Source organism: Silurus meridionalis, chromosome 3 (genome assembly GCF_014805685.1).
Source record: "Silurus meridionalis isolate SWU-2019-XX chromosome 3, ASM1480568v1, whole genome shotgun sequence".
Classification (NCBI taxonomy): domain Eukaryota; kingdom Metazoa; phylum Chordata; class Actinopteri; order Siluriformes; family Siluridae; genus Silurus; species Silurus meridionalis.
In genome coordinates this window covers 20,800,940-20,828,582 of record NC_060886.1, presented here as the reverse complement: position 1 = coordinate 20,828,582, position 27,643 = coordinate 20,800,940, and the positions used below count along the sequence as shown (strand labels likewise).

The 27,643-nt window shown below is 36.4% G+C and overlaps 1 protein-coding gene across 2 annotated transcripts in view; it reads right to left on the bottom strand.

Annotated features, from left to right (window-relative positions):
• Nucleotides 1-27,272, bottom strand: part of LOC124382694 (inactive dipeptidyl peptidase 10-like) — a 67,407-nt gene extending 40,135 nt beyond the window's left edge. The window contains exons 1-3 of one of the 2 annotated variants that reach the window (XM_046844847.1): nt 27,143-27,272; nt 3,193-3,304; nt 2,614-2,709 (exon numbers count right to left, since the gene is read on the bottom strand). In XM_046844847.1, coding sequence (XP_046700803.1) covers nt 2,614-2,709; nt 3,193-3,304; nt 27,143-27,199 — 265 coding nt within the window. In that variant the 5' untranslated portion in view covers nt 27,200-27,272. Of the gene's footprint in view, nt 1-2,613; nt 2,710-3,192; nt 3,305-3,499; nt 3,536-27,142 lie in introns of those variants that run through there. The other variant, XM_046844848.1, reaches the window with a different exon arrangement.
• Nucleotides 27,273-27,643: the final 371 nt, after the last annotated feature.

Genomic DNA, 27,643 nt, shown 5'->3' with positions numbered 1-27,643 from the left:
GGTTTAATTTCCTGAGATTTAAAGACTTGAAGTTTTGATTTTATTTGGATACATTAGGGCACAGAGCTGAATATTCTCAATTTCCATTAAAAAAAATAATAAGAAAAAACACCTTTAATAAATGCACAAAAAATCATAACTTTTCCTCAGTACCTTAATGAAGAAAATGTTAATATTTTTTTGGAAGAGAAGGGGCAGACTGAAATGCTGCAGTGTGTGGTAGCCTGAGGAACCGAAGAACAAAGTATTAGGTAAATCATCCTCAAAACACATTAGAAGAGATATATAATTATTTAGCTCAACAGTGCTTTATTGGCCCGAGTGCTACCAATCACCCATTCAATTAGCATACATAAATAGAATTGATTCTTTAAAAAAACATTACTATGTTTTTGCTAACACATACGAAACAAAATCAACTCAGGATTATAAATAAATAAACTATAATCTGTGTGATGAATCGGGGTAACTCACTGCCCCTTAGGCTTTGTCCCCTCCCCCCTCTAAAAAAAAATGAAGGCATGGTTTGCCATGGTTGGAGTCAATGAACTCAAGAGGCCTTAATAATAAGCCCTAACATCAACACAGAAGAACAATTTAGTGATTAATTTCAATCCCAGCTGCACTCCAGGCCTTTTAGTCTGGCTATTTATTATTATAACTACAAATGAGGAACTAAATTTGAAATGGGATGTCCACAATGAGCATATAGTTGCACTATTTTGGCATTCACAACGCCTGGTGCTGGTCCTAAGCATATCATTGCTTTACATGGTATTTTAATTAACTGAATGTAATTATAACTGTGCAATTATAAGCTATTGTTTACATGTCTACACAGTGTTACCCTGCATGCATCTTGAATAAGAATGTGAGTCAGTGTTTTCTTCTCTCTGTTTTTCTTAGAGGTGCAGGAAGTCATATTGTCTATGATGTCCTTCATCCTACTGTGTAAAATCAGGAAAGAATAACATGTTCTGCCTCCTCCTCCATGTGAGACAGCCTTCACACGCTCACGAGAAACAAGTTTTTCTTACAGGCCAGAAGCCATTATGTTGTGTTGTTTTTGTGTGTGTGCGTGTGTGTGTGTGCATGTGTGTATGTACTCTAAAAGTGACTCATGCTTTGTCCTCATCAAGCGGTTGCTCTCTTGGAGGGACTTTACAAACATACTACTGATTGGAAATTATGGGGGGAAAAATACAGAAGAAAGCATTCTGATTGGCTAAATCTTTTTTGTTTCATTGGATAACATCCTCCTACTCCAGATTGACACAAACACATATGCAAAATCATATGCATGTATTTGCATGTTGCTACATGTTTTTGTTTAATTGACTGTGTAACACACAGATAATTAAAATACATGTAAAGCAATGATATTCTTAGGTCCAACACCAGGCATTGTGGATGCCTGAACAGCACAACTACTCTATCTGCGCATTGTGGACATCCCATTTCATTTTTAATTCCTAATTTGTTTAGGCTTTTATGAAAAAATCATACATAATATGCTGAAAATTAGTATAAATGTATAACTGTATCACTAAAATTGCTCTGTTAATACACTTATCATTGATTGTTGATCATTGTCCATCTTTTCTACCAGACAGAGGACAAACCCCTGTCTATATTAGTTTGCAAAGATTACTTTTTTAATGTAATTTTTCATGCAACACCAGTCCAAACAGGTCACACACCTGACCCAATTTTATTTAATATAATAATAATAATGGCGACATGCAACTTACGGATTGTGCTCCACATGTCCGATCAACTGAGTAAAACATGAAAAAATGTTCTGTTTTATACCTCTTATTTGTTAAATACCACTTTGTGGCTGTTGGTCATGTGACTGGCTGACACAACAGTAACATACTCGTTTTTAGATTTATTTTTTGCTTTTTAAATAAACCTTTTAATCAGTGCATTTCACAGCGTTCATGTAACCTTCCCACTCATACTATTCTCATCTAATATTTATTTCCCTAAATATTTTATTATGTTTGCCTGTAATATCTCCTTATTTCTCTTAAAAAAATGTGAATGTTACATTCAGTTATCGTCACCTGTGGAATGCATGTGCAGAGAATATAACTCCAAAAAAAAAAAGTGCAATTATATATTTTTAATTATATATTTTAAAAAGTAGGACTTATTTATTTCTGACAACAAGTAATACAACTATGCATCAAGAATATATTTCTATAGAGGTTTTGTTTATGTCTATCTATCTGTCTTCATTTTAATTTCTTTCTTTCTCTTTTCATCCCACGCCTGCTGTCTCCATGCATCTGACAGATCCATTCTTCAGCACTGACATGAGCTGTCTGGAGATCTGATAATTACACCACACATCTGGACTCATCTCTCTTCTTGTGTGTCTGTGTGTGTGTGTGTGTGTGCATTTGTGAACACCCTGTGGTCCACGATTGATAGTGGCAGCAGATGGAGGATGTTTATGATAGTTGATTTAGACGAAGACCCTAAGACTCTCTTTCTCTCTCTCTCTCTCTCTCTCTCTCTCTCTCTCTCTCTCTCTCTCTCTTTCACACACACAAACACACACACGCATTGATATAAACAAACCAACATGAAATGGAGGTCACTCACCACTGATCCACTGAGCCTCAGGGGCTTGAACCTGAAAGTCTCTAAGGAAAAGGTCGTCCAAGGTCAGATGAGATTTCAGAGCTTTAGTTCCATTATCTAAATTCAAGCAAAACACACACACACACACACACACACACACACACACACACACACACACACACACACGTATATCCTTCCATGGAGTGTTTATTGGCATACTTATAAATGCATATAATTACTGCAATGCATAAACATGAAAACCCTAAGAAAATAAAAAATAATCATCTCAGTTCCCTTAGTTTTTAGGTAAAAGCTGCAGCCTTAGTTTAAAAAAGAAAAATAAAAAAAGCTTTCCTTGTGAGAAACAGCCAAATGTCCTCACTTGCTCAGCACTGTCAGATGATTGGGGACATTTGGTCTCCTAGCATAGACAATGAATGCCATAGGCAAAGAGTGTCGAGTAAATCTTTCTATATGAAATATTGAAATCAAATGAATATCATATTCATTATAAAAATGCTAATCCTACAAGTGTGTGTGTGTGTGTGTGTGTGTGTGTGTGTGTGTGTGTGTGTGTGTTTGTGCGTATTATTCAAAAACCTTTAGAAAGAAAGTAGATGGAGAGGCTGATGAAAGACAGCACCACCAGAATCACTAGCAGAGAGATTCCGATCCCTTTCCAGTTCCTCTCTATACCTCCATCTATATGATCCTGCACACACACACACACACACACACACACACACACACACACACACACAAACAAAGAGAGAGTGATAGACAGAGTTTGTCAATTCAGAGGAATAAGTATTAAAAGAGTGAGTTGATACTCATCTCTCTCTGATTTAACTCAAACTGACTGTAGCAGCTATATGCAGTCATGTTTTATTAGTGAAAGCTTTCATACATTGAGCATAAATCAGGGATAAAATGTTTCTCCATTCCCACATTCAGCATCAGAAATCTTTCCTAGTGAGCAGCAAACTATAAAGAGGACAACACAAATTTATTTAGTTTGTGTCTATATTGGTTTTCTGAACATTTTTTAACCAATTATTGAATTTAGAGCAGCTTTTGAACAAAATCTATTTTAAAAAATCCAGATTGATTGGATTGATTGATTTTTTTTTGTTGTTTTCATCCCAAAATGGTGCATAATATTTCGGTAATAATCACAGATCCAATCTTAAATAATCAATTGCCTTACTGATCTACTGCATAGCAAATGTGATACACTGCGTAAGAGGTACAAATCTACATCATATACAAATGGGCTACAGATGCTAATATCATGCTGTGATGCATCTGAAAGCACTGTAATGTGCCCGCTCTGATGGAGTTTGTCCTATGAAATTAAAAAGCTGTTAACACTTACATTTATGAACAGTGCAGATACATTATTTGCAAATGAAGAGTGTAGGAGTTGACACTGCTGCTGATGGGTGGGTTGGCTGGGCACTCTAAGTATATCCTTATCATGTTATATAATTATTCAGTTTCATTTCCACGGACTGTGTTGGTGTGCATATTAGATATTCACTAGTATGCAAGAAGACTTCAGGCCGTTTTAACCAAAACAAGGATGGAGAAATGTAAGCAGTCGGGATCACTGGAACTCAAAGATGAGATACACAGTAGGGTTTTGTTTAAACACTTTTCAGCTGAGTAGAATACATGAATACATTGAGTGTAAAAAATAATGTAATACAGAAAAAGCCCTGTAACATAAATATTTCAAAAGCTTTAAGAAAAAAAAAATCAATTACCCTGCAAAACAATAGAAATTATGATGAATGTTTTTTTTACTCGGTTGAGTTGGGTTTATTTACCATTCTGTGTTATTAGAGTTGTGGGTTAGAGGCACTGTGTTATTAGCTTTGTGTGTGCTGTTAGCTGGTTGGGGAGATTATATTAGTAATGGCAGAAAGGGATGATGAATAATCCATCCTCCTAAGCAAACCCTGCGGGCAGCGGTACAGCCATCTGCTGATCTCAGAACTGTTGCAGCACCACACAGCCTTTTATTATGAAACAGAATTCATAAATAAACAACCTACATTTCTCTCCCTTTCTCACGCATTCTCACACGTCTCTCTCTCTCTCTCTCTCTCTCTCACTCTCTCTCTCATTCACTTTGCTTTAGTCAAAAAACGCAGATTATAGCAGGTTCGTTAAAAGCAAACCCAGAAATACCACCTTCACATTAATAGTCTCTTTTTGGCTGTACCTGCTGAAGCACTTGTCCTTCAAAACAGTGTGTGTGTGTGTGTGTGTGTGTGTGTGTGTGTGTGTGTGTGTGTGTGTGTGTGTTAGCCATGATAAAGGTTAAAATAGTGCATTTGCTCCGTGCCGGGAGTGCCTGTCACATTGAGCAATGACTCTCTGTTCCCTGATACACACATGCACACTCTCTCTCCATCTCTCTGCAGGACAGCAATGCTATTTTGACCTCTCTAAAGACAGCAATATCGCTCTAATGTGTGACACACTATACGCCCGCAGAACAGTCTCATCTTTCACAATTGACCTCCAATGATCTTCATCAGAACGTGTGCATTTGTTTTTTTTTGTGTACGTGTCTGCATGTTTGTGAAAAAGAGAGACAGCACAAGCACGTTCACTTCTTTTGTTGTATTTGCTCCTGGCCCTTTTCTCACCCCTCTCTCCTTTCTAATCTCACTTCATCTCTCCAATTCGCCTCTGCCCTCTTCTCACAGTTCTCTACTGATTAAAACAATAAATCTTTCTCTTAGGGATTATGATTGACTGTAAAATAAGATACACAGAATGTTCAATTTATTTACTTTTCCCAACATCAGAACACAATACAGAACAAAATCTTTGTTCTTTGTTGTAAATTTGAAGAAACAAAGAAGGTATGATTGTAATTAAGCCTGCATTTTACAATACTTTAAGCCTGTAGAAGAAGCTACAAAGAACTGCATCATTATTTTGGTAAAAACACAATAAGCAAATTAATTAGTTGTATTTAGTAATAAACTAGTGCATAATATATATATATATATATATATATATATATATATATATATATATATATATATATATATATATATATATATATATATATATACTGTATATACACACTGTATATACACACTGTATATAACTATATAATTGCATACTATATGACTGAGCATATTCAATATACTATACAGTGCTAAAAATATATATGAGATTGTGGTATTTCATGTTTTGCAAAAATCCTTGATAGTTTTGTAGTTACCAGCTGGATAGACAGTGTGTGCCACCTTGTTACTCCAAAAAATGATCCAATTACAATGTAGTGACTTATGCTGTTTCCATGTCTTTTTAATACCCCAATCTGTGAGAGACCATTTTGTGAAATTCTTAGAAATCTTACAGTATTTTGCTCAAAATAATTAGTCAGTTCTTCAGATTTTCCACAGCACACTTATTACATTAAATCCTAGAAGTCGATTGGAAAAAAAAGGTGCTAACATGCATTACCATTAAAGAGTCAGAGAGAGAGAGAGAGAGAGAGAGAGAGAGAGAGAGAGAGAGAGAGTTACACTTACTGGATGTTATTCTCGATTTAAATAGACTTTTAAGACTTTTTTAAATAGATACTTGCGGGATCAGGGGATGAAAGTGGCATTACAATACAGAGAGAATTTTTTGTTCTATTCCACCTCATTAGATTTAGATGTGGTCTTAACCAAATAATGCAGCTTGCTGTGTAATAATTCACATACAAGCCATATGATACAATTGTCCAAATAGGTCCAAATATGTTTTTCTTGGGAGCAATATTTTAAAGTCTAATAAATGTCTAATAAATAAATCTGCAGTAATTAGAAGTAATGTAACTTGCATCATAGATATTCAAGTACATCACAGTAATTTATGTGAAACCTATGTGTACATATTACTCTAATTGCTATGTGTATATGTGATATTTCATACTTGATATATAGCAGTACTCACTCGACTTCTCACTGAAGAGAAAATAAAATCGCTTCAGTGTTTTTTTCAGTGACTCGTTGGATAGACAATCGCAGGGTTTCTTTTACATTGGACCACAGAAGAAAAAAAACTTTTGCAAATGGAACAGCAAAATCAAAATGAAGTAGATGTAGCAGTATTTTTCTGAGAACTAACACTGCATAGCAAAGTATTGATCAATGTTTTCTTTCATATACATTTTGATTAGATTTGTTGTCAGATTTATTTTTAATTTATTCGCCTTCTGAACTTAAAGATTTAAAAATACTAAGCTTTGATGTTTTTTTAAATATGTAAATTTTATACGAAGCTAAAAACTTTTACTTACACTAGTTTGAAAGGTGCATTTAGTTTCCAAGTCATTATTAGAGCATGCAATATATACTTCTGCAAGCTGGTAGAGCATATTAACGTACATATTAAAGTGCATTGTTATTAAAGTACATATTAAAGTACATAGAATGCAAATATGCATCAGAAAAGAGTAATTACCACATACCTAATTAGATACTTATTGCACCGTAAAATAAATTGCTCCCACCACATGTCAGTAATCCTAAATCAACTACACAAACTTATCGAGTTTTAGTTTAGAAATGTTGTTTACTAGAGCTATGTTTGTCTGGTTCTCACATGCACTGTATTGTGCAGTCTGCAGACTGGTAGGTGGTTGTCAGAGGAACTGAAATGTTAGAAAATATAACAAGCTGTGAGCTGCCCTCCTGGTCTTTTTTCCTGCCTGCAAATGCATAATCTGAGCATTCTCTATGGCCAGGCCACTCCTGTTCCCTCTGTCACTTTTACCTTGTTCAATTCAAACCAGTTCCATTTGGTGGAAGTTCCAGTTCCACACCAGTTCTGCACCGTTGTATGTAAATTATGTATATATGTATATATAGTGTAATATATATAGTTAAATATGTATAGTGAATATATAGTGAAAACTTGATTAACACCCCCCCCCCCTCCCCCCTCTTGCTTTTGCTTTGACTCTATTTCTCTCATAACTAACCAGCTGCCGGTCTTTAACATTACCATATCATCATCATTCTGTTCATAACTCCTACTGAACACAAACATGCAGACTGAGTGCTAACATCAGCCCTAAGGTGTTTATTTATTTGTTTGTGCTCATCATAAAATGTGACTTATGCTAGTGCGAGTTGAAATTTTGCAGAAATGGATAACTAATACCCATAGCACCAAATTACATGCTGTATATAGTTATTCAATTGCATATTCATATACTTTAACAAGTGATGTTTCCAAACACATTAATTGTGTTTCTTGGCACTTCCTGGTTAGCTTTAATCATTAATGCATGATATGTGATAGCTACTGCAGTCAGCGTGTGATCAGTGCAAGAGAGAACTAAAGAGAGATCAGAGTGAAGGAGTGGAGAGGGTTTAGATATTTCTGAAAGTGCTCGTTTCAGTACCTGTGGGAAAGCATGACAGAAGAAAGAATAAAAGCTCAATCTGAAAACCTTTCTCATGAATGTAATCATCACAGTAACGTTCTGCTGCCCTATCTGCATGACTGACACTTGCATTATACTCCACTGTCTATGATCCATTCGTCTTAGGTTAAAGACAGAAATTGCTACACCTTGGGCCACACAGAATAAGTCATTTTATGCAGCATTTACGTAAGTGCTCATCATTGTTTTTCAACATGCGCACGTGCACTTGCACGCGCACACACACACACACACACACACACACACACACACACACACACACACTTTCTATAGAATGTAAGGATGAGTAATAGTCAGGAAAATAAAAAAAGAGTGAATAAGCAAAAGCAAGCATGCTAAAGATACTTTGTAAGTCTACAAATATTTTTCCTGTAGTTATTTTTTTTTATCTTTTACATCAACATCAATTTTGTAGTAAAATCCTTCCACTCTGGTAATTCCATCATGCCAAGCGGTGTGCAAAAGTGGAATGTACTCCATGCTGAGAACTGCACATCACTATCTGAACCCACTCAGCTAGTTTAGAGCCTTCAGTGGTGCATGCCCGCCACGCCAGCTAAGAGAGTCTGATCCAGAATTTAACATTTTGGTTTGGCTCACAGTATTATCATCTATTTTCAGACAGAGAACTAGTTTCTATTAAGACAATATCCATATAATTTATGAACACATTCACAATTTGTTATAATGCACTCATTAAGCATTACTTAGATTGATAGTTATGAATGAAATTCCACTGCATCATATAGCAATGGTTAATATATATTCACTAGTATAATTAATTTGCTAAAAAATAAACCTTGTGATGTACTATGCAAGCCCAGGGTTCTCCGGTATAGTTGTTCTTATGTGTTAACCTAACTCATGTAAAACATAATTAGGAATATTCCTATGTACAGGTACACATATGCGCTGTATATGTCCGTACAAATGCATATTCCTTGATGTAGATGTGTTTGTACTGTTGTTCATTATGAATATGATATTCACAATTACATAATGATATATGGTGATATGAACACTTGAGTGTACTATGTCTTATATTGTTTATTATTTTATATATAACAGTATAGATTTTAGTATTCTGTACATTTCTGGCACGTTTGCTTTTTTTTAACAACAATTTATCTTTATAAAGCATAGAAGCTCAAAATCTAATTAGTATTCTGTGCACAGCTGGCAGTTAAAGTCATGTTTTGTAATCCGTAATCTTTTGTTTATAAGCATTTAAAAATTAATAGTCGTAAATAGTGTTGTCCTGATTCAGTTTTTGCATAAACTATGAAAAGAACTGGTAGGAAACAACTAGTCTAGATGGCTCTGGCCTGAATTGATTAAATTGTGTAATCAATTAAATTGGAACAAATTAAATTGATTAAATTAAACTAAATTAATGGAAAAATGAATGTGTTAGACCCCATTTGGGTAATACAGATGTGTATGTAAGTGTGTGTTTTGATTTTCTAAAGATAGGATCAACTTAACTGTTCTACTTATTTCAGCATACTTTAAAAAACGTCTTCATTCCTTCCATCCTTCATTTATTCACTCTCTAGAAATGTGGAATTGACAGGATTTTCTCCTTTTAAAAGAAATTCTTGATACTGGACATAAAAAGTTAAAGAATCAGTAGCCTAGGAAGTGGCTAGTGGCTAAAGCTAGCGCTATGGATTTAAGAATCAAGATATTTCATTTTTTTTTTTTTTTTTACTTTTTATTTCACTGTAAGTTATATCCTGCATATTATTATGAATCTATTGTGCTAGTGCTATCGATTCTTTAGCGTTTTCATGCATGTGCAAAACAAATGCATGCGCAAAACAAAACAATAATTAAAATAAAATCGCTCAAAGTGCGAGGTGGGGACTAAACAAGCTAGAGATCTGCCACTTTATACGTTCCTTTGGGAACTCAGATTTTAAATATGTTCTGCACGTAAAAAGGGTTGTTTTTGGTACAGGTGTACTGAACACAAAAGCCCAATACCGAAATATTTTGGTACGAATACGTGTATCAATATACCCTTACTACTGTATGTATATAAAAAGCCATAAGAAAAGGTTCCAATGTTAACCCTGACCCCATCCCTGACTTTATCTTACACTATATCTCTTCGTAAAAAATCTATGAAAATTGATGTTGTGAAGTTATGAAGTAGGCTTTCTGATCCTCACTGTTGTTGAAATGTGGCCTGACTGAGAGTTGACTTGCTTTAATGTCTGCTGTTGCTTTGTCTCATGCAGTTTCCCTAAAGCCAAACTCACAGCATGCAGAGGATTCTGAGTAGCACACACTCGCCCAACTTTTCCTTAGTCGATTTCAGTGGCAGGCATTCAAGCCTCGATTCGAGCACACAAAATCAGCCTAAAGATTTTTGTACTTTAGATGAGACTTTTTGAGATTACTGCAGCAATTTTGCAGCATTCTATTAAGAAATCGGGAGGCGAAAATCACAAGGGGTTTTGTCATAAAACGGTGCTTAGTGGTGCTATTGCATCAGAAACAATGTGGTTGTTTCTTGTTCTAACACTGGTTTATTTGGCAAAATGTTACAAATGTGTATAGTTATGGGGTTTTATGTAATTTGCATATATTTAGAATCTTGATGGAAGTTAAGGATATTTATAATATACTGCGTATATACTTGCGCGACTGCATTTTATTGGCTCTGTACTTGTACTTTGCAGAATGATAATAAATAAAATACACATTTCAATAATGACACATATAATCATATTATATTGCCATTTTTTTTAAATACAGTTTATGATCTGATCTAAAAAAATTATATTGTTATTAAGGTTAAATAGTTTTGATGATATTGAGAACAATTCTTCCATTCTTCTTTTTATCTGGATTGGGAGATGGTGATTGTGGAGCTAATACCAAATTATTGAAATCAATTTCATATTTATTAAATCCCTCAGTGAGTCCTTATCATCATTGAAGAGACCACTCCCATCAAGAAAATATTTTATGATGTGACAGAAGAGCTTTGTACAGATTTGCAGTGACACTACATACTAAGTGAAACGTCCCATATATCCATACTGAAACAATAGAAAATTTGATTCTTACAGATGTTCCTGTTCATACATTAGCGCTACTTTTGTAAACCATTATATAATATAAATAACTTCCTGTATTTAATATTAAATTGCAATGCACGTGCTATGCAAATCAATCATGCACAGGTTTTTTTCAGAAAACAGATGTTTCCGACAGGGAAAGTTGCCTCTAATTTAGGCTGCACTGCAATTACAGACTGTTTCCATATATAATCAGTTTAACATAATTATTGAACGCATACATGTTTTTTTTGTGTGTCGAAGGGATTTCTGTGTCCATGATTTTAGATGGTTAATTGTCCACTTGTTTTAGAGACAAACATACTATGCAAAAAATGGTGCACTTGTATAATTTTATACAACAGTTCATGAAAGAAAAAATAATATGCACATAAAGCACATATTTTAGTGGACCATCTGGTCATAGACAGCTAAAAACTTTCATTTTCAATAAAAATAGATGTATAATCTAATTAGACTGCCTTAATAAAACATAAATAAATCGAATATTTGGCTAATTAAGCCTATAAACACATTTTGACATTCATGGAAAAAATAAAACTGTTAGCTTGTAGATTATTTTTCAAAATGTTTCTCTTTAACACAAAAAAGAAAAAAAAAGACCAAAGCTGCTTTTAACCAAAAACATGTAAATCCTCAGGAAGTTCTACATAATCAAAATGTAACTTAAAAAATTCCTAGTAATACTTGACATGTTTTCAGGGAAAAAGACCATCAAGGAGAAATATTTCCAGAAGTGTTACCACATTTAAGCCTTAATTAATGTTTATGCTGCTGTAGCAAGAGCACAATAATTACTTTTAGCAGTGCTCTTTATCAAAAGCATGGTAATAATTCTTGACAGAATGTTAAAATATGCATCACTTAGAATGGCTGTAATCTTTTGTTTCAACAGTAAGCACTGCAAGTCACTTCCTGTTCCACATAAGTGACAAGAGAAATACATTCAGCAAAATGGCAGGTTTTTGTTTCATTAAAGATTTAAAGAGAAAATGACTGAAGCAAAGAGGAGCACTGCCAACATCTCCCTTCATGACAGACTTCTTTCATATACTGTATCTGACTTTCAAACACCTTTAATCTCTCTCTCCCTCTGTCTGTCTTGCTCTCCCTGTCTCTTGTTCTGAAAAATGTCAGACATAAGGACCAATTATACATATTTTGGAACATTCATTCCTCCAAAATGATGTTTAAAAACAGCTTTGTATACAGTGTAACCCACCTAACTGTGTTTTGTTCAAATAAAGGTATCTCAGAAAATTTCTCTCTCTGTAGATTTCTGTAGATTTCATCAGTAGATGTTATCAGAAAGAACTCAATGTCTTTGTTTCAAGGACAGATAACTCAATTTAAGCACAGGAAAAAAGAAAAAAAAGAAAAAAGAAAGAAAAAAACTCTGGGTAATGTATACCAACCCAACCCAACCCAATTACTGAGAATGACATGACCCCGTTTTGCAGGATCATGTCATATGATGGTAACACGAATTTTCTGTAGTTAACATGAAAAAACAGCTAGAGTGCCATTAAAGCTCAATGTTGGGTTTAAATGTTCCTCTTGAACAATCTTTTATGACCAGGGACCATTTTAACAATGCCACTCTGTCTACTTATTGTGGAGCAGAGGAGGACTGTTATGGCCCAGCTAACATTGTGCAAAAGTAATTTTAGTTAACATTAATGTTAGTCACAATTACTGACCAACTAGTAAAGATACTTGTTTTTATCATGTTTTAGTTGGAATTTACCGTTTGCTAGTGATTTTACTCAAATTTACTGGCTCATTTTGGTAATTCCTATCTCATTATTTATCTATCACAATAAAAAAGACATTAAATAAGCCAAAGGGTGAGGACAAATGTTTCTAGGTGATTTATAAGTAATATATATTTCTACCAGTCAAAAGTCTAGCCACACCTGCTCCTTCAGTGTTTCTTTTAGCTTCAGTGTTCTAAAGCCATCCAAACTATGAAAGTAAACAAAGCCCCACCCCACAGTATGTTAATTTTAAAATTTTAGACAAAAGCCACCTTTTGATTTGATGACAGCTTTGCACACTCATGGCATTTTCTCAGGCTCAACTTGAATGGTTTTCAATTCACATGTTTTTGACGGACCTCACCTGGTCGGTTGTTTCAAACTCCTTGGAGAACTAACCATAGATCTTCTGTGAATGTAGACTCCCTCAAATACTTTAGACTCGATGATGTTGAGATCAGTGCTCTGTGGGGGCCAAAACTATTCCAGGAGTCCAGGACTCCTTGTTACCTTTTAGGAACTCGAGCTGGCTCAGCAATGCTTTTGGGATCCATGTGATCACGCTCTGAATCACGTGTGTAATCTGTCCAACGGAACGGGCGGGGTAACGTCACGACCAGGAAGCTATAAGAACACATGCGGTGGAGACGGCGCTAGTTTCTGTTTCTTTAGGAAGCGCTCTGTGTGTGTGTCTGTTCTATAAAAGGTAAGTTGCAGTAAATATTTTAAGAATGGATAGCAAGCAAATCTTCGGGCTGTGCATTCTTTCTTGCCCCCGCTTTATCATTGTGGGAATACAAGCAGTTTGTGTGTTTCTTGCTTGGGAGTGAAGCATGTTCAGTCAACTCTTGAGGGAGCCGGCTGCTCTCATTGCTGCTGCATGCCCATATTCTTCAAAGAGGGCGCCCGTACTCCTTGTGGTTCTGGCGCCGCTTCTGCCGAGGCAAAGCAGTGACACCCAGTCCTTTTTGAGTTACTCGTGCTGTCGCCAAGCTAGATATTGCTTGGCCAGATGAGAAGCAGAAACAACGTCCGCTTAGCAAGCTGGATAAATGTTTTTAGTGACCTACGTCACTGCCTCTGCAACGGGGTCTGCACACTGAGGTGTCCAGGTCATGGAGCAGGCCATATTCAGACTGCACCCAATTCAGTCCCAATGTCTCTCTCTATGCTAATGTGGTCAAACGCTGGCTGGCTATCTCTCCCCGGGTGCTGTATTGTCCCTTAGGACGGATCTAAGGGCCGTCATTTCTAATAGGAACGCTTTAAACAGAAATTCCTGAAGTCAGTGGTCCCCAACCTTTTATGCACCGCATACCGGATTAATGTCAGACAATATTTTCACAGACCAGGGGGGTGTTTATAAATAAAACAAATTAAAATGATACGAAAAAAAAACTAAATAAAAACTGATATTTTGTAAATATAATAATAATCGTGAATCCACTGTGTTGTTGTTTGTTCATTTTGCTCGCTTGGGGGTTTGAATTTAGCAGTAATGTATTATGTGTTAGCAGCTGGAGCCCCTTTAAGAAGGTAGCGGATGGAAGTAAGACATGTGACCGAGGTATCATGACATGCATCAAGAGTGAGTCATAGACAGATGTGGTGGAGAGAATCCGGTAATTTTTCAAAATAAAACATCATTTAGAATCAGATAATAAATAAAACGAAAATAATGTAAGTTATGTTTCTTTCTGTGCGGCCCGGTACCAATTAACCCACGGACCACCCGGGGGTTGGGGACCACTGGTTTAAGTGACTATCCTGGGGCGCGCCCGAGGAGGTCGGTTCATTTACCTTGCCACACGTGGTGTTTCAGGGCAAAGCAATCTCCAGGGAGTGCCTCCCTCAATTTCCGCCCGGGAAATTAGCAGATTGGGGGGCTTGTTGCCTCTAAAGAGGCCCCTAGGGTGGTCTCTCCACTAGACAGAGAGTACGGGTTCTACAGATGGTAATTCATAGTTCCCAAGTAGGATGTAGGCTGCGTTCCATTTTAGATCTACATCAGCTGAACCGCTCTGTATTGAGACTCAGGCTCAAGATGCTCACCCTGAAACAGGTCGTGTCCCAAATCAGGTCTGAGGACTGGTTTGTCACGATAGATCTGAAGGATGCTTATTTTCATGTATCCATTCTTTCTTCACACAGGTAGTTCCTAAGGTTTGCTTTCAGGGCCGTAGCTAACCAATATCGGTACCTTCCGTTGGGCCTTGCACTCTCACCCTGCACCTTCACAAAGTGTGTGGATGTGGTTCTGGCTCCACTGAGACTCCAGGGCATCCGTTTACTGAACTATATTAATGACGTTGATATTAGCTCGATCAGAGCACCTGATGACCCAGCATTGAGATGTCATTCTCGCCTATATGAAGGAATTGAGGTCAATACTAAACACCAAGAAAAGTGTACTTTGTCTGGTACAGAGAACCACCTATCTAGGTGTAGTGTGGGATTCATCCACTATGGGGGTACATCTGTCTCCTGCATGAGTCAAGTCTTTACTCACAGCTGTCAAGAGAGTGAGAGAATGCCAGCTACTCACTGTAAAAAAGTTTCAAAGACTGCTGGGTCTGATTGCAGCTGCATCCAATGTGGTGCCACTTGGCCTTCTATACATGCGACCTAAAGGGCAACCCACTCCGCACAATTAAGGTCATGCAGCGAGCCTTACAGGCCTTAGACATGTGGAGAGATCACGGGTTCTTGTCACAGGGTCCCGAGTTGGGGCTCCTTGTCGCGTAATGTTATTGACAGACGCCTTCCTCATAGTTAGGGGGGTGGTCATTACTGGTCACTTAGCCCAAGGTCTATAAAAAGGGCCCCATCTCTCATGTCACATCTACTGCCTGAAGAAGCTGGCCATGCTTCTAACATGAAAGCTTTTTCTCTCAAATCTAAGGGATCATCATGTGCTGGTCTATACGGACAAGACATCAGTGGTCTCCTACATCAACCACCACAGGTGTCTGCTATTTCAGCTTAACATTCTGTGCTTGCTGAGCAGTCGCTACGGAAAAACCCCTTATTAACACGTTTCCTCTGCCGTACCCTGGGGCTGAGGCCCAATGTGCCTGTATGGAACCTGGCCCTATCGGAGCCTCCCTTTGAGCCTTTTTCTGGGGTGCCCTTGAAATTTCTCACAGTCAAGACTACTGGCCATCTCCTCTCTGAAGACTGTTGGGAATCTTCAGGCCCTTTCCGTGGCCCCCTCTCTTCTGGAGTTTTCTCCAGACATGGCCAGTGCCTTTCTCTACTCCAGACTGGGTTATGTTCCCAAGGTGCCCATGGTCGTCCCACGACCAGTCATGCTCCAGGCATTCGATCCCCTCCTTTTCAGAGGCAGCTTGCGAACACTGGACACATACGTCCGCAGAACTGCCATGTGGAGAAAGTCGGTCTGTGCGAGCACTTACTTCACTCTCAAAGCTAGCGCCGTCTCTGTGGCATGGATTCTTATAGCTTCCTGGTCGTGACGTCAACCTGCCGGTGGCATCGCACCCTTCCATTAGACAGATTACACATGTGATTCAGAGCGTGGTCACGCGGAAGCAATCCCAAAGCTTTGTTGATGCAGCGTCTCGTTCCCTCAGTAAACCAGGGTTAAATACGTAACCTAAAGACCTTAAGAAGTATAAGAAGTACCATAAGAAGTTCTTAATTACATAAACTGTTGTCAACTGACTGTTGTTTGGATTCCTGCTGCATAATACATTTGGGGACATTCTGATGATATCTCTTTTGGTATTGCATGATGTATAAGCACCTACCTGTATTTCTCAGCATTGAGGACACCAATAATCCTGACCAAATCTCCAACTCCATTTGCAGAAAAGCAGCCCCAAACTTTTAATGAACCTCCACCATGCTTTCACTGTCGCTCTCCAGCTCTTCAGCAAAGTGCTGACATGCAAATGTGCAAAATGCTGACATTATTGTACACCTGCTAGATGGCCCCGTTGTCACCAAATGGCAGATTTATTTGACCCTGGCAACATGTGATGGCTGAAATAAGAAGGATAGAAACTCTAGCATACACTCCTGAAAGCAGCACAAATGGGAGAAAATCAATGCAGAGAGGAGAATGGACTTTTGGCTATTGGGAATAATTACATATACAATACATATTCATGAAAAAATATAATAAAATGTAAGAATGTAAAATGTATGCATATTAATATGTCGACGGGAATGTGCACGAGAGAAGTCAGATTATGGGAATATGTGGGCAGATTTATGGGAAATCTCCCTAAAACAAACAAACAAATATTTGAACACCACTGACATTAAATGTCATTCTATATACTGTAAACTCAACATTCAGTAGAACCTCGAGGTATTTCAGAGAGTCTTCTGATCAAAATAACCTGTTAAGTGTTAAATACAATCATTAAGGATTATAAATACTCCAAGGCATTATGTATTCATTGTGAAGTGTAGCTACTTACCCAGTGGTGCAATTCTGTCACTCTACGGCTTTACATTTTTAATACATATAAACCGGAGGTGTGAAGTTACGAAGTACAAATACTTTGTTACAGTACCTAAGTAGATTTTTCTGGTATCAGTACTTTACTTCACTATTTTTTAAACACAACTTTTTACTTTCAGTCATTACATTTTTACACAAATATCTGTACTTTCTACTTCTTACATTTTCAAATTAGGCTCGTTACTTTAGTTTTAATCTATTTGGTGAAATGTAAATATTTTTTCTTTTCATTGTGCCGTTTTCAGCCCATCAATCATTTTCCCGTCATTGCACAGCTTTTTTAGTTCACTTGTGTATCATTTGCAGACTCTCACACACCACAGACGTAGACTAGTTTACAAAGCTAACAACAAGCGGCAGCGACAAGTCAGTGATGTGAACATGACTGAGAAAAGAAACATTCCTGATCACCTGATCATCGTGATATTTTCTATGCTTGAGTTCTTTATGGTGGATGCATTTATTGTGTAACTTTTTTTTATTGATTTGTATTAATAGATTAATTAAGGCTGTCAAAATGCAAATTCATTTTAAAGGCACTGGTTGAATTAACCTGCAATTAATGCAAGCGCGCATTTCTGTTTGACCATTTTTATTAAAAATATAAATAAATAAATATAAAAGAGGCGAAATTAAAACCTTCAGCACAACACACGTTTATTCAAGTCGTCCTTTCTTTACTCAGTTATAATAATAAAAAAATTTAATCAGTTATCATTTGTTTTATTGATGCGCCAAGTCTCAAATCAGCACAATTTATCCTCTGGGGTCGACACATGTGGGTTTTGTGGCATTTTTCATCATTTAGCCGAAACAAACTTGAATTACTCTATTCTTTAGTCTTTTTTTTATCGTACTGAAAAGAGCAATACATTATTCAAATCTGTAAAGGGTTTACTTTCATTCGTACACACTCATAACAACAAAATGCTGTGTTTTTGTAAAATAAAGAAAACAGGCAGAGGGGTGCTTTCTGCCATCTCTGTCATCTCTCTTTACAGACACACAAATAAACCTCAACCTGAATCTCAGTGAATCTTTGATGATTTACGTAATTTAAACTACAATAATTACTATAAACATTTGCGAGAATATTTTGTCTTCATGCTCTATGTTGAGTTGGGTCTTACGAATAATAAATATACATTGTGTAAAGCATCAATATTTGTCCATGCCCATGTTGATTAGATTATTTAAAAATTCGAAAAGTATTAATTTAATGTACATTTAGAACAGGTAAAAATGTGCGATTAAGTTGCGTTAATTAATCGTGAGTTAACTCATGATAATCATGATCAGGATTAAATATTTTAATCAATTGACAGCCCTAATATTAATATGACATGAGGTCCAGTTACCAGCTAACACTAAAACGGGTAATAGTAATACTTTTTACTTAAATAAATATTAGAGCCCAAACTAATTCACTTTAAATAAGGAAAAATGTCAGTACTTCAACTTTTACCTGAGTATTAGAAAATATGAGTATCTATAGACTTCTACTTAAGTAAAGGATGTGTAAACTTTCTCCACCTCTGATATAAACCATCTGTTGCGCTGTTCTTGCACCATTAGATTGTTTCTATTTCTTCATTGTTTAGCACCCTGCTTTGCCCAAAGCCCCCCTACAATGATCTGGATTATTTATCTATGTTTATATCCAAGCCTGTTTTGTGTGTGTGTGTGTGTGTGTGTGTGTGTGTGTGTGTGTGTGTGTGTTTGAAGTGCATTAATCAAGTGTTTCTAATCCCCTGACACCTCTTGAGTGATAATCTTTTTCCTCAGTAGTTTGAACCCAGTCTCTCTGTTCTTTTTGAGCATCCCATTCAACATTTACTCCCTGTTCGCTCTTATAATAACGTTCACTCCTGTGGGAAGATGTATTACTAGATATTGGAGTGTGATTATAGAAATGTTTGTTCATTCAGGCACAAAGGCAGATTTTCTGAAGTATATTACTGCCCTCTAGTGCTTCACCTTCTGCTTTGATTATGCAAATATCTGATTATTCTTTTGAAAAAAGTAAGTTATTAATTGTTTTTGGAAGTTGTCTTGAGTTCATAGAAACATCTTAATATGGTTTGACCAAATAGTCATTTAAGCAATAGCTTTTGATGTCAAACAAAGCCTAAAAAAAAAAGTAAAATGGCTGAAAAAAGAATGTCATAATGTAGAAAGAACTGCAATACATGGAATATATCTGTAAAAAAGTATATTTTTTATATTAAAATAGGATTTCACTGACATTCTTTGGCATCTTAAGTGAAACCTTTTGTAAAGGTGAGAGAATGTAATGGCTCCTCGTAAAAAATATTTGTTTGTTGGACCATTAATGCAAATGTATTTTAAAAATGCAGTCCACTAAGCCAATTTTTTGTTAACAAACAATAGTTTGTATGACATGGCTGTCACTATAGCAGGGATCACTTGACCTTGTGTGACTATGACCTCACCACTAGGAGGCAGTGCTTTACTACAAACAGCCTTTCCAAAGTCTGTGTACTTATTGTTTAATGACTTTTAAAACTTTCCCAAACACATATCCTGTATAAACCAATCATATCTAACAAAAACGAGAAAACGGTGTGTGCAATTGGGAAAGTGTGTGAGAGAGAGAGAGAGAGAGAGAGAGAGAGAGAGAGAGAGAGAGAGAGAGAGAGAGAGAGAGAGAGAGAGAGAGCAATATTAAACTTAAAGGGCATACACCTGATGCCTGTTTTGAGTTACAGATCACTGGTTACCAGTTCTTACTGAAATACACAAAGATACTGAAACCGCCAAGTGCAGCTTCAGGGATTTAATTTGATTTCCCAAAAATACACTTAACCATGGGCCTCAAAAAATATTTCTATTGCATGAAGGACCATATATCTTCTCAGATCTGTTCAATATGACTTATAAATCAGTGAAATATAATCCACAACATGAAAAATGTTTAAAAATGTCTGCATGATATTATAAAAATTAAGACTGTTTAATATTTTTCCAATAGTGTTGGAACAGTATGCCATCACATGGCATAGTCTAAACCAAATACAAGAACTTTACAGGCTTGACTGACTGCCCCCAATTCCATCTAGTTAATGTATTCTGGTCTTACAGCAAGGCTAGTGGTGCTAAGGAGATGCTGAAGGATAAAACTCTGAATCAGAATGACTGTCCTTGGAGGATATGTTTTCTTAAAATAGCCATTTCACTGACATGAACCAGTCCTGTAGTTGCATGGCATGAATGACATCTTAGGATATTTCAGCCTTCTAAAATACAGACCTGTATGAAAACAGCCATCTTTCTTCTGAACAACAAGTGTCTAGAGCAGGGGTGCCCAATAAAAAAATATGTTTAAAAATAATTTATTTATGCATTTTTATTGTAGGTAGATTATTTTGACTTAGTCATTTTCTAAGTAGCTCACATGCTAGAGTATAACCCTTTGTTTTAAACTGTACCTTTTTGATCATTCCCCTGTCAAAGTGTGAACAATTTTCTCAGGTCAAATCAAGAGTTTGATTTAAACATGACCCTAATCTCCAGGGATGTTAGTTAAAGCAGTAAAACGGTATTTCTATGCAACATTATATAGTTGATCAGAGTTCTTCTAGTTAATCAATTGTACTGAGCCATGCCTGCCACAAAGACTTTAATTTGCCTAGAAAGTAACTATTTTTTAAAGATTGCTTTCTGGGCTTCTTGTAGTTGTCAAATCAGATTCGACTCAGGGTCTAAAGATTTTCATGTCAGCATCACCATCACTATACTCACAGCACAGGGGATGTCCAAGCCAAACACTGCATCCTTAACATGATTTTTGCCAAAGGCTCATAGCTTCTATATTTGTTTCCCAGGGGTTTCAGAAACAGGCTTGCACAAGCTCGAGTCTTGCTGCAAAGCTTGCTAACACCTCAGTGTACTGTGAGAAAATTGAGGAAATCCAACCCACAAGAATACTGGGTTTGTGAAAAGAAAAATGACTTCCCCACAGCTGCAAGTTATAACATAACCACGCTAGCAGCATGTAGCTGTAGACCTGCTGGTCAGCTAGACAGGATGTGGAATACATTGAGGAGATAATGTAAAGTTAGAACTCTTTTTGCCAGAGAGAATAAGAAGTGAGTGCTGCTTACTGAGCAGGGTCACAGAGATCACAAGAAACTCAAAGGTAGTGAATGTGTTTGCAGGTTTTCTCTACAAAAGGTGCTGGCAATGTATAAACACTGCACTCACTGAGGAGATGATAGTACGCTACCATGGGTTTTGAAGGAGAAAAAATATAACAGCATGTTATATATATATATATATGTTTTTATTCTTCTATCAAATTTAAATTACAAAACATCCTTATGTAATTAAAGATCATGTTTTAGAAATAATTTTTACTCTATAATGTTTAATCTGCCTCTTCTGGATGATCAGATGTAGTTCAAAACATGTTTTAGAGGTTTTTGAGTTAACGTAGGCAGCAGGTGGCACTGAAAGAGACATGTAAATATTATGTTTTAATCCTCTTATTCATCTTTCACTTTCATCTACACATGACTCTAATACATCAGTACATTGACCTCTGAACTGAGAGCAACCCACTGTGGAGTGTTGAGTGGTATACAGGGCCTCATGTGGAGTTAATGTGAAGTGATGCCTGTGTGTGTGTGTGTGTGTGTGTGTGTGTGTGTGTGTGTGTGTGTGTGTGTGTGTGTGCGTGTGTGTATGTGTGCGTGTTCAGGTTCTGGAATTCTCACTGAGCAGGATTATTATTTAAGACAAACCATTTAATCTGTACAAAAACAGATGGAGTTTTTTTTCAGGCCTCTCTAAACAGCAGAGACCATCTTACCAGGTCACCACACCTTGAAATTTAAGATAAAAATAGGACCTCTTTTGACCAAGAGAGTCGAGTCAATTCATGGTCAAAGGGCTGTATGTCATCTTTCAATCTACTAATTTATAAATTTTTCCATCCAAAAAGACAAGAACATATCACTCTACTCTCCACTATATATATATATATATATATATATATATATATATATATATATATATATATATATATATATATACACACACACACACACACACACACACACACACACACACACACACACACACACACACACCGTATTTTTCGGACTATAAGCCGCTACTTTTTTCCCCACGTTTTGAACCCGTGGCTTAAACAACGAAGCAGCTAATTTATGGATTTTTCCTGGGTTTTTCCCGGTTTCACAAACTTCAAGCCAAAAAAAATTTAAATGAAAAAATGCACTTCACTTGTGTTCTGAGCTGCACGGCATCAGGAGAAAATCATATAAGCACTGACAGGTTTCCAAAACTCCTGCTTTTTTTTTTCTTGGCAACAGCGTTACGGGTTAGTCAAAGAAACTTAGAAATGAGCATCAGAAAATAATAAGGACATATTCCTCGGTCTTGCACACATGCAGTAATACCAGAAAAAATGCGGTGGCAGGCTATTCCCAAAATGCCGCTCTGCTCTTAAAGGAGCCACAACATTTTTTACCCGTTACACCGTGTAACAGACACTTTCTTTTGTTAAAGCCTGTGTAAAGTTCATTAGTTTTAGTGTAGACACGGCTTATTTATCATAAGAATAAAAATCTTTGTAAAATTCAGTGGGTGCGGCTTATATATGGGTGCGCATAATAGTCCGGAAATTACGTGTGTGTGTGTGTGTGTGTGTGTGTGTGTGTGTGTATGTGAATATATATATATATATATATATATATATATATATATATATATATATATATATATATATATATATATATATACACATACACTTTTTTTAAGATACCTTATTTATAAGCATTTTCTATGAAGTCTCAAGAGACAACCCTGCTGCTATAAATATGAATAAATCACACAGGGAAAAAGTAGGCCATAGCTCTTTGCTCTGGGGCTTTCGCTCTAAGATGCTGTCCATGATGCACTGCTGTGGTTGGGTCTACTGTGACTCTTAGTCTCATACCTGCATTTATTTACATGGTCTAGCTGCATACAATCTAACTATCAAGAAATTACACAATACCACACTGACCACACTGTAGCAGCACACTTACTGACTTGGATACTTATCTATTGCTGACAAATAAGACTTCAGAAGTGATGGTGATTGGACTTGATACACCCTTTCAAAGAACTGTTTAGTTTTCTGAAATAGAAATCAATATAAGTATATATTTATTACAATTGACATAATGGAAATACAATGAACCTTTTGGCAAGGAATACGTGGTTATTGTGTCTTTGGATGAAAAGGTTGTTTACTCACAGTACTACCAGCTGTCACTGCTGAACCCCTGAGCAAGGACCTTTATCCACAACCATCAATTGTATAAAAAATAAGACAATGGATAATGGATAATGGCAGCTGATAAATGCTGTAAATGAAAATAAATAGGGCAACTATTTATTTAGAAATTCATAGTACGTTAAAATGAAATCTATCTTCAATCATCATCAAATATATGTTCAATGAGACATAGAGTAATAATGTATAAAATAGCACTTATGCTGTTAATGTAGATTTAACGAATTGTAATTACCTGAAAATGAAGTCTAAATGATCATAATCACACACACACACACACACACACACACACACACACACACACACACACAAAATTATAGATCTGCACCTTGAAACTACTCCAACTTTCCCATGTGTGTGTGTGTGTGTATGTGTGACTCAGTGCTGTATGCAGATGTGTGACTGACCCTGAAAACACAGAGATCCACTTGAAAGAAACAGGAACTGCTCAATTTCAAAGCAATGATGGCACATTGACAGTTACACATTTAATCTTCCAGCCACTGCTCATCTGGCTTATTTTCAGAAAGACACTCTTTTCAGTTATGCTACTCCTTTCACTGCTTGTTGCTTCCTGATGACAAAATATTTCAGCAATTCTGCAAGGACATGCTTTTACTAAATAGTTAACTTACTTGAGCAGAGGAGTAATGCTAGAGTTCTGGTGAATGAAGCAATAAAGTGTTTTTTAGTTGTATTTTGAAAATACAAACAATGAAAAAAAAATTGACAACACTAAATTTTCACATTAATGCAAATTAACGCTCTCTTTAGTGCAACGATCCATCGGCTTCAGCTTTTAAACTGAAATATTCATGCATGTTTGAAAGGAGTGATGGACTATGTGTGTGTGTGTGTGTGTGTGTGTGTGTGTGTGTGTGTGTGTGTGTGTGTGTGAATAAAGTAAGTGTGGCATTTTTGTAGGTTGCGTTTATAAGCTTCCAAATGTTTATAGTATTTTAAGTGAAAAACATGATTAATGTATCAGGTATTTACAGCAATATCTAACACTACCTGTAGTTTTAGGAGTATGTATGTCTGCATATGTATGTGTATTTTAACATTTATCAAAAACAAACACTATCCCAGCTCATTGCCATGCTTATTCAAATTCATGCACATCATTTAACTCCCATTCAAATCTATGCACACCTTTTGTGGTAAGGCCCTGTACCACATAAATTCATGCACGGCTTTTTACAGCTTCAGTACACTGTACAAGTGCTTGTGCTTCCCTGAAACATAAAGTCACTGAGGTTGTGAATATGCAGCTGTTTTCTGCCTTCATGTTTCTCTAGAAGCAGCTGTACTTGTGATCCAAGTGATCCCACAGGTACTATTTAGGGTTAGAGGTCAGTACAGAATACTCAGATAACGGCTGCTCATCTGTCATTCTCTTCTGCTAAAACTTGTGCATTGGAGCACCTTTATACTTTTTTTATGATTATTTAGCTAGAGCAGATACAGGGCTTGTCTGTGTGTGTTGCATGCCAATTACCCTCTCACTTTTAGTGACATTTGAGAACTTAGGAAATTCATAACAACTGACATTTTCGAGCAGTGACCTAAGCATGAATTAAGGGCTTTTTAAATGTAACCTGATTAAGCATATTAATACACGTGTGTGATCCACAAGCTGTATCATCTCACTGCATAAAGTATAGTTCTAAACATAGAGCTTATAGACAAATATTTTAAACACTTTTCTGTTCATTTATGCAATCTATAACTGCTCTTTAATTTCAGAATTATATATCATAATAATTATACATTCAGATCATTTCAACTCAGCAAAACTATTAAAATATAAAGAAACCGATTCAACAAAAAACAACAAATGATAATGCCTTATAACCAAAGCATGCATGAGTTCAGTTGTTTAGAGGAGGAGTCATTATATAGTAGGCTTCATTTAACATGTACATTGGTTTTATTTAAAATGTATATGGGTTTCTAAGGCTTCTACTCCAAATAAAATTTAAATGTAAATATAAAAATATATTACAAATTGCAATATTCGAGCTCTGCAAGCTCACACTTACAATAGCAAAATGAATTAAAGTCTGAATGATAGTGGGGTAAAGTCTTGAAAGCTATTAAGAATTTATTAAACCAGTGTAATTGGACTGCAATTCTTCTTCTCATACCAATTCCCTGAGGCTCTTTCGGCTTTGTGTCTATTGCTTTCTGCACCTTTGTTAGTATCCTATGGAATCTTTCTCTCTCTCTCTCTCTCTCTCTCTCTCTCTTATTCTCTCACTCTCTTTCAGACATGAATGTCATAAGGTTAATCATATTGTTGATTGTACAGCCGTCAGGTTTGTTCATTTTATGCACTTCTATTTGGAGAAATCCAAGAAATCTATTTAAATACTCTGGAATTTGAAGGCATCTGTTCATCCCCCTGCAAAAGCCGTTTAAGTCACATACTGGGTAAATCTCATTTTGGATGCTTCACTAGACCACTGGCATGAACACCAGACCTGTATAATGGTGTTACTGGAAAAGTAATAAAGTTTAATTCAATTTGTTAGTTTATAGGCTGCAGAGATCCACATAAGCAGCCCCAACCTTATTAGAGTGCCAAACAGCAAATCAGAGTTCATATTTTATGATATTAATAAATACTGGAAGGTTATTAGCCCAAATAGAGGGAAAAACCTCTTATGTCCTTATGGGAATGTTGTGAGTTGTGAGTAGGCGTGTGAGTTGCTTCATTAATCACTGAATGAATGTCTACTCTAACGACACTGTACTAGCATCTCCTGGCATTGGATTCCTCATTGTTTCGATACAGAGCTTTAGTTTCAGAAACATAACTCTCTTTGTGGCTGACACACAATATGGTTAAGAAGATGGAACACTATGACCAAAAAAAAAAACCCATTGTTATTTAATGTACATAATAATAGAGTGGGGTGTATCCATTTAGGCTATATGTAAATGTGCTTAAATGAATATGCAATTATTTGGGTAAAATGCCTCATTTGGTTAGAGTAACAAGTAGTAATGTTATAGACATATTAATAACATTTTACTTATAGATTATCTATTCTTTCCATGCACCCCTTTTTACCTAAATGTATTTACAATTTACAGTATACATTATGTATTCGTTTTCAGCCACCCAACCATCAAAGTTCAAAGTGACAATGTAGAATTGAAACCTAAACGAAACCTCTCGAGTCGCTGTTTTTGAATGCAAACATACACACAATGAATTTATATTGTAGTTTCTGTGTCTCCTGCACGCTCACTTCAACTACTGAAAGCTTACAAACTTTTTCCTCACCAAACTTTATGGACTTTAGTCTCCAATCCACGCGACAAACGATGTACTGTATACAGCTGGACCGGAGCAGGATGCATAAATTGCACTGCATCACTTGTAAAAAGAAATACAGCTTTATAGACATACTAACTTACCTTGTCGATTGAGGGGCGCCTGCGGCACTGGTTCGGGACTGCGGCGGTCTGGTTCATGGTGCTGAAGCTGAAACACTTCTCTTAGTCAGCTCGAGAAGGTAGGAGAGAGACTTCAGTGCGCAGGTGCGCTCAGTCACTGAATGAGAGTTTACCATCCTCACTACACTACTCACACACGCACGCGCGCGCGCGCACACAGCTGTCGAACATGTGGAAGACCAGAAGGTCTATATTCTGTATATATATATGACACATTTACTGGGTCGGCAGTGTTAATTTAATTTTTAATGACATCTGAACACAGGAAGAAGTGATGTAGTGCAGCAAAGTGGATTGTAATAAAAAAAATAATACAAAAATAAAAAGAAAAAAGAAAGAAAGAAAGTTAATTGTTAGCAATGTCAGCAAAAGGCATCAATGAAATGCAAAATGCAAAAGAAATGCAAAAACAAATTAACAAATTAAAAAACACTAACAAATCTTAACAAGTACATTTACTTA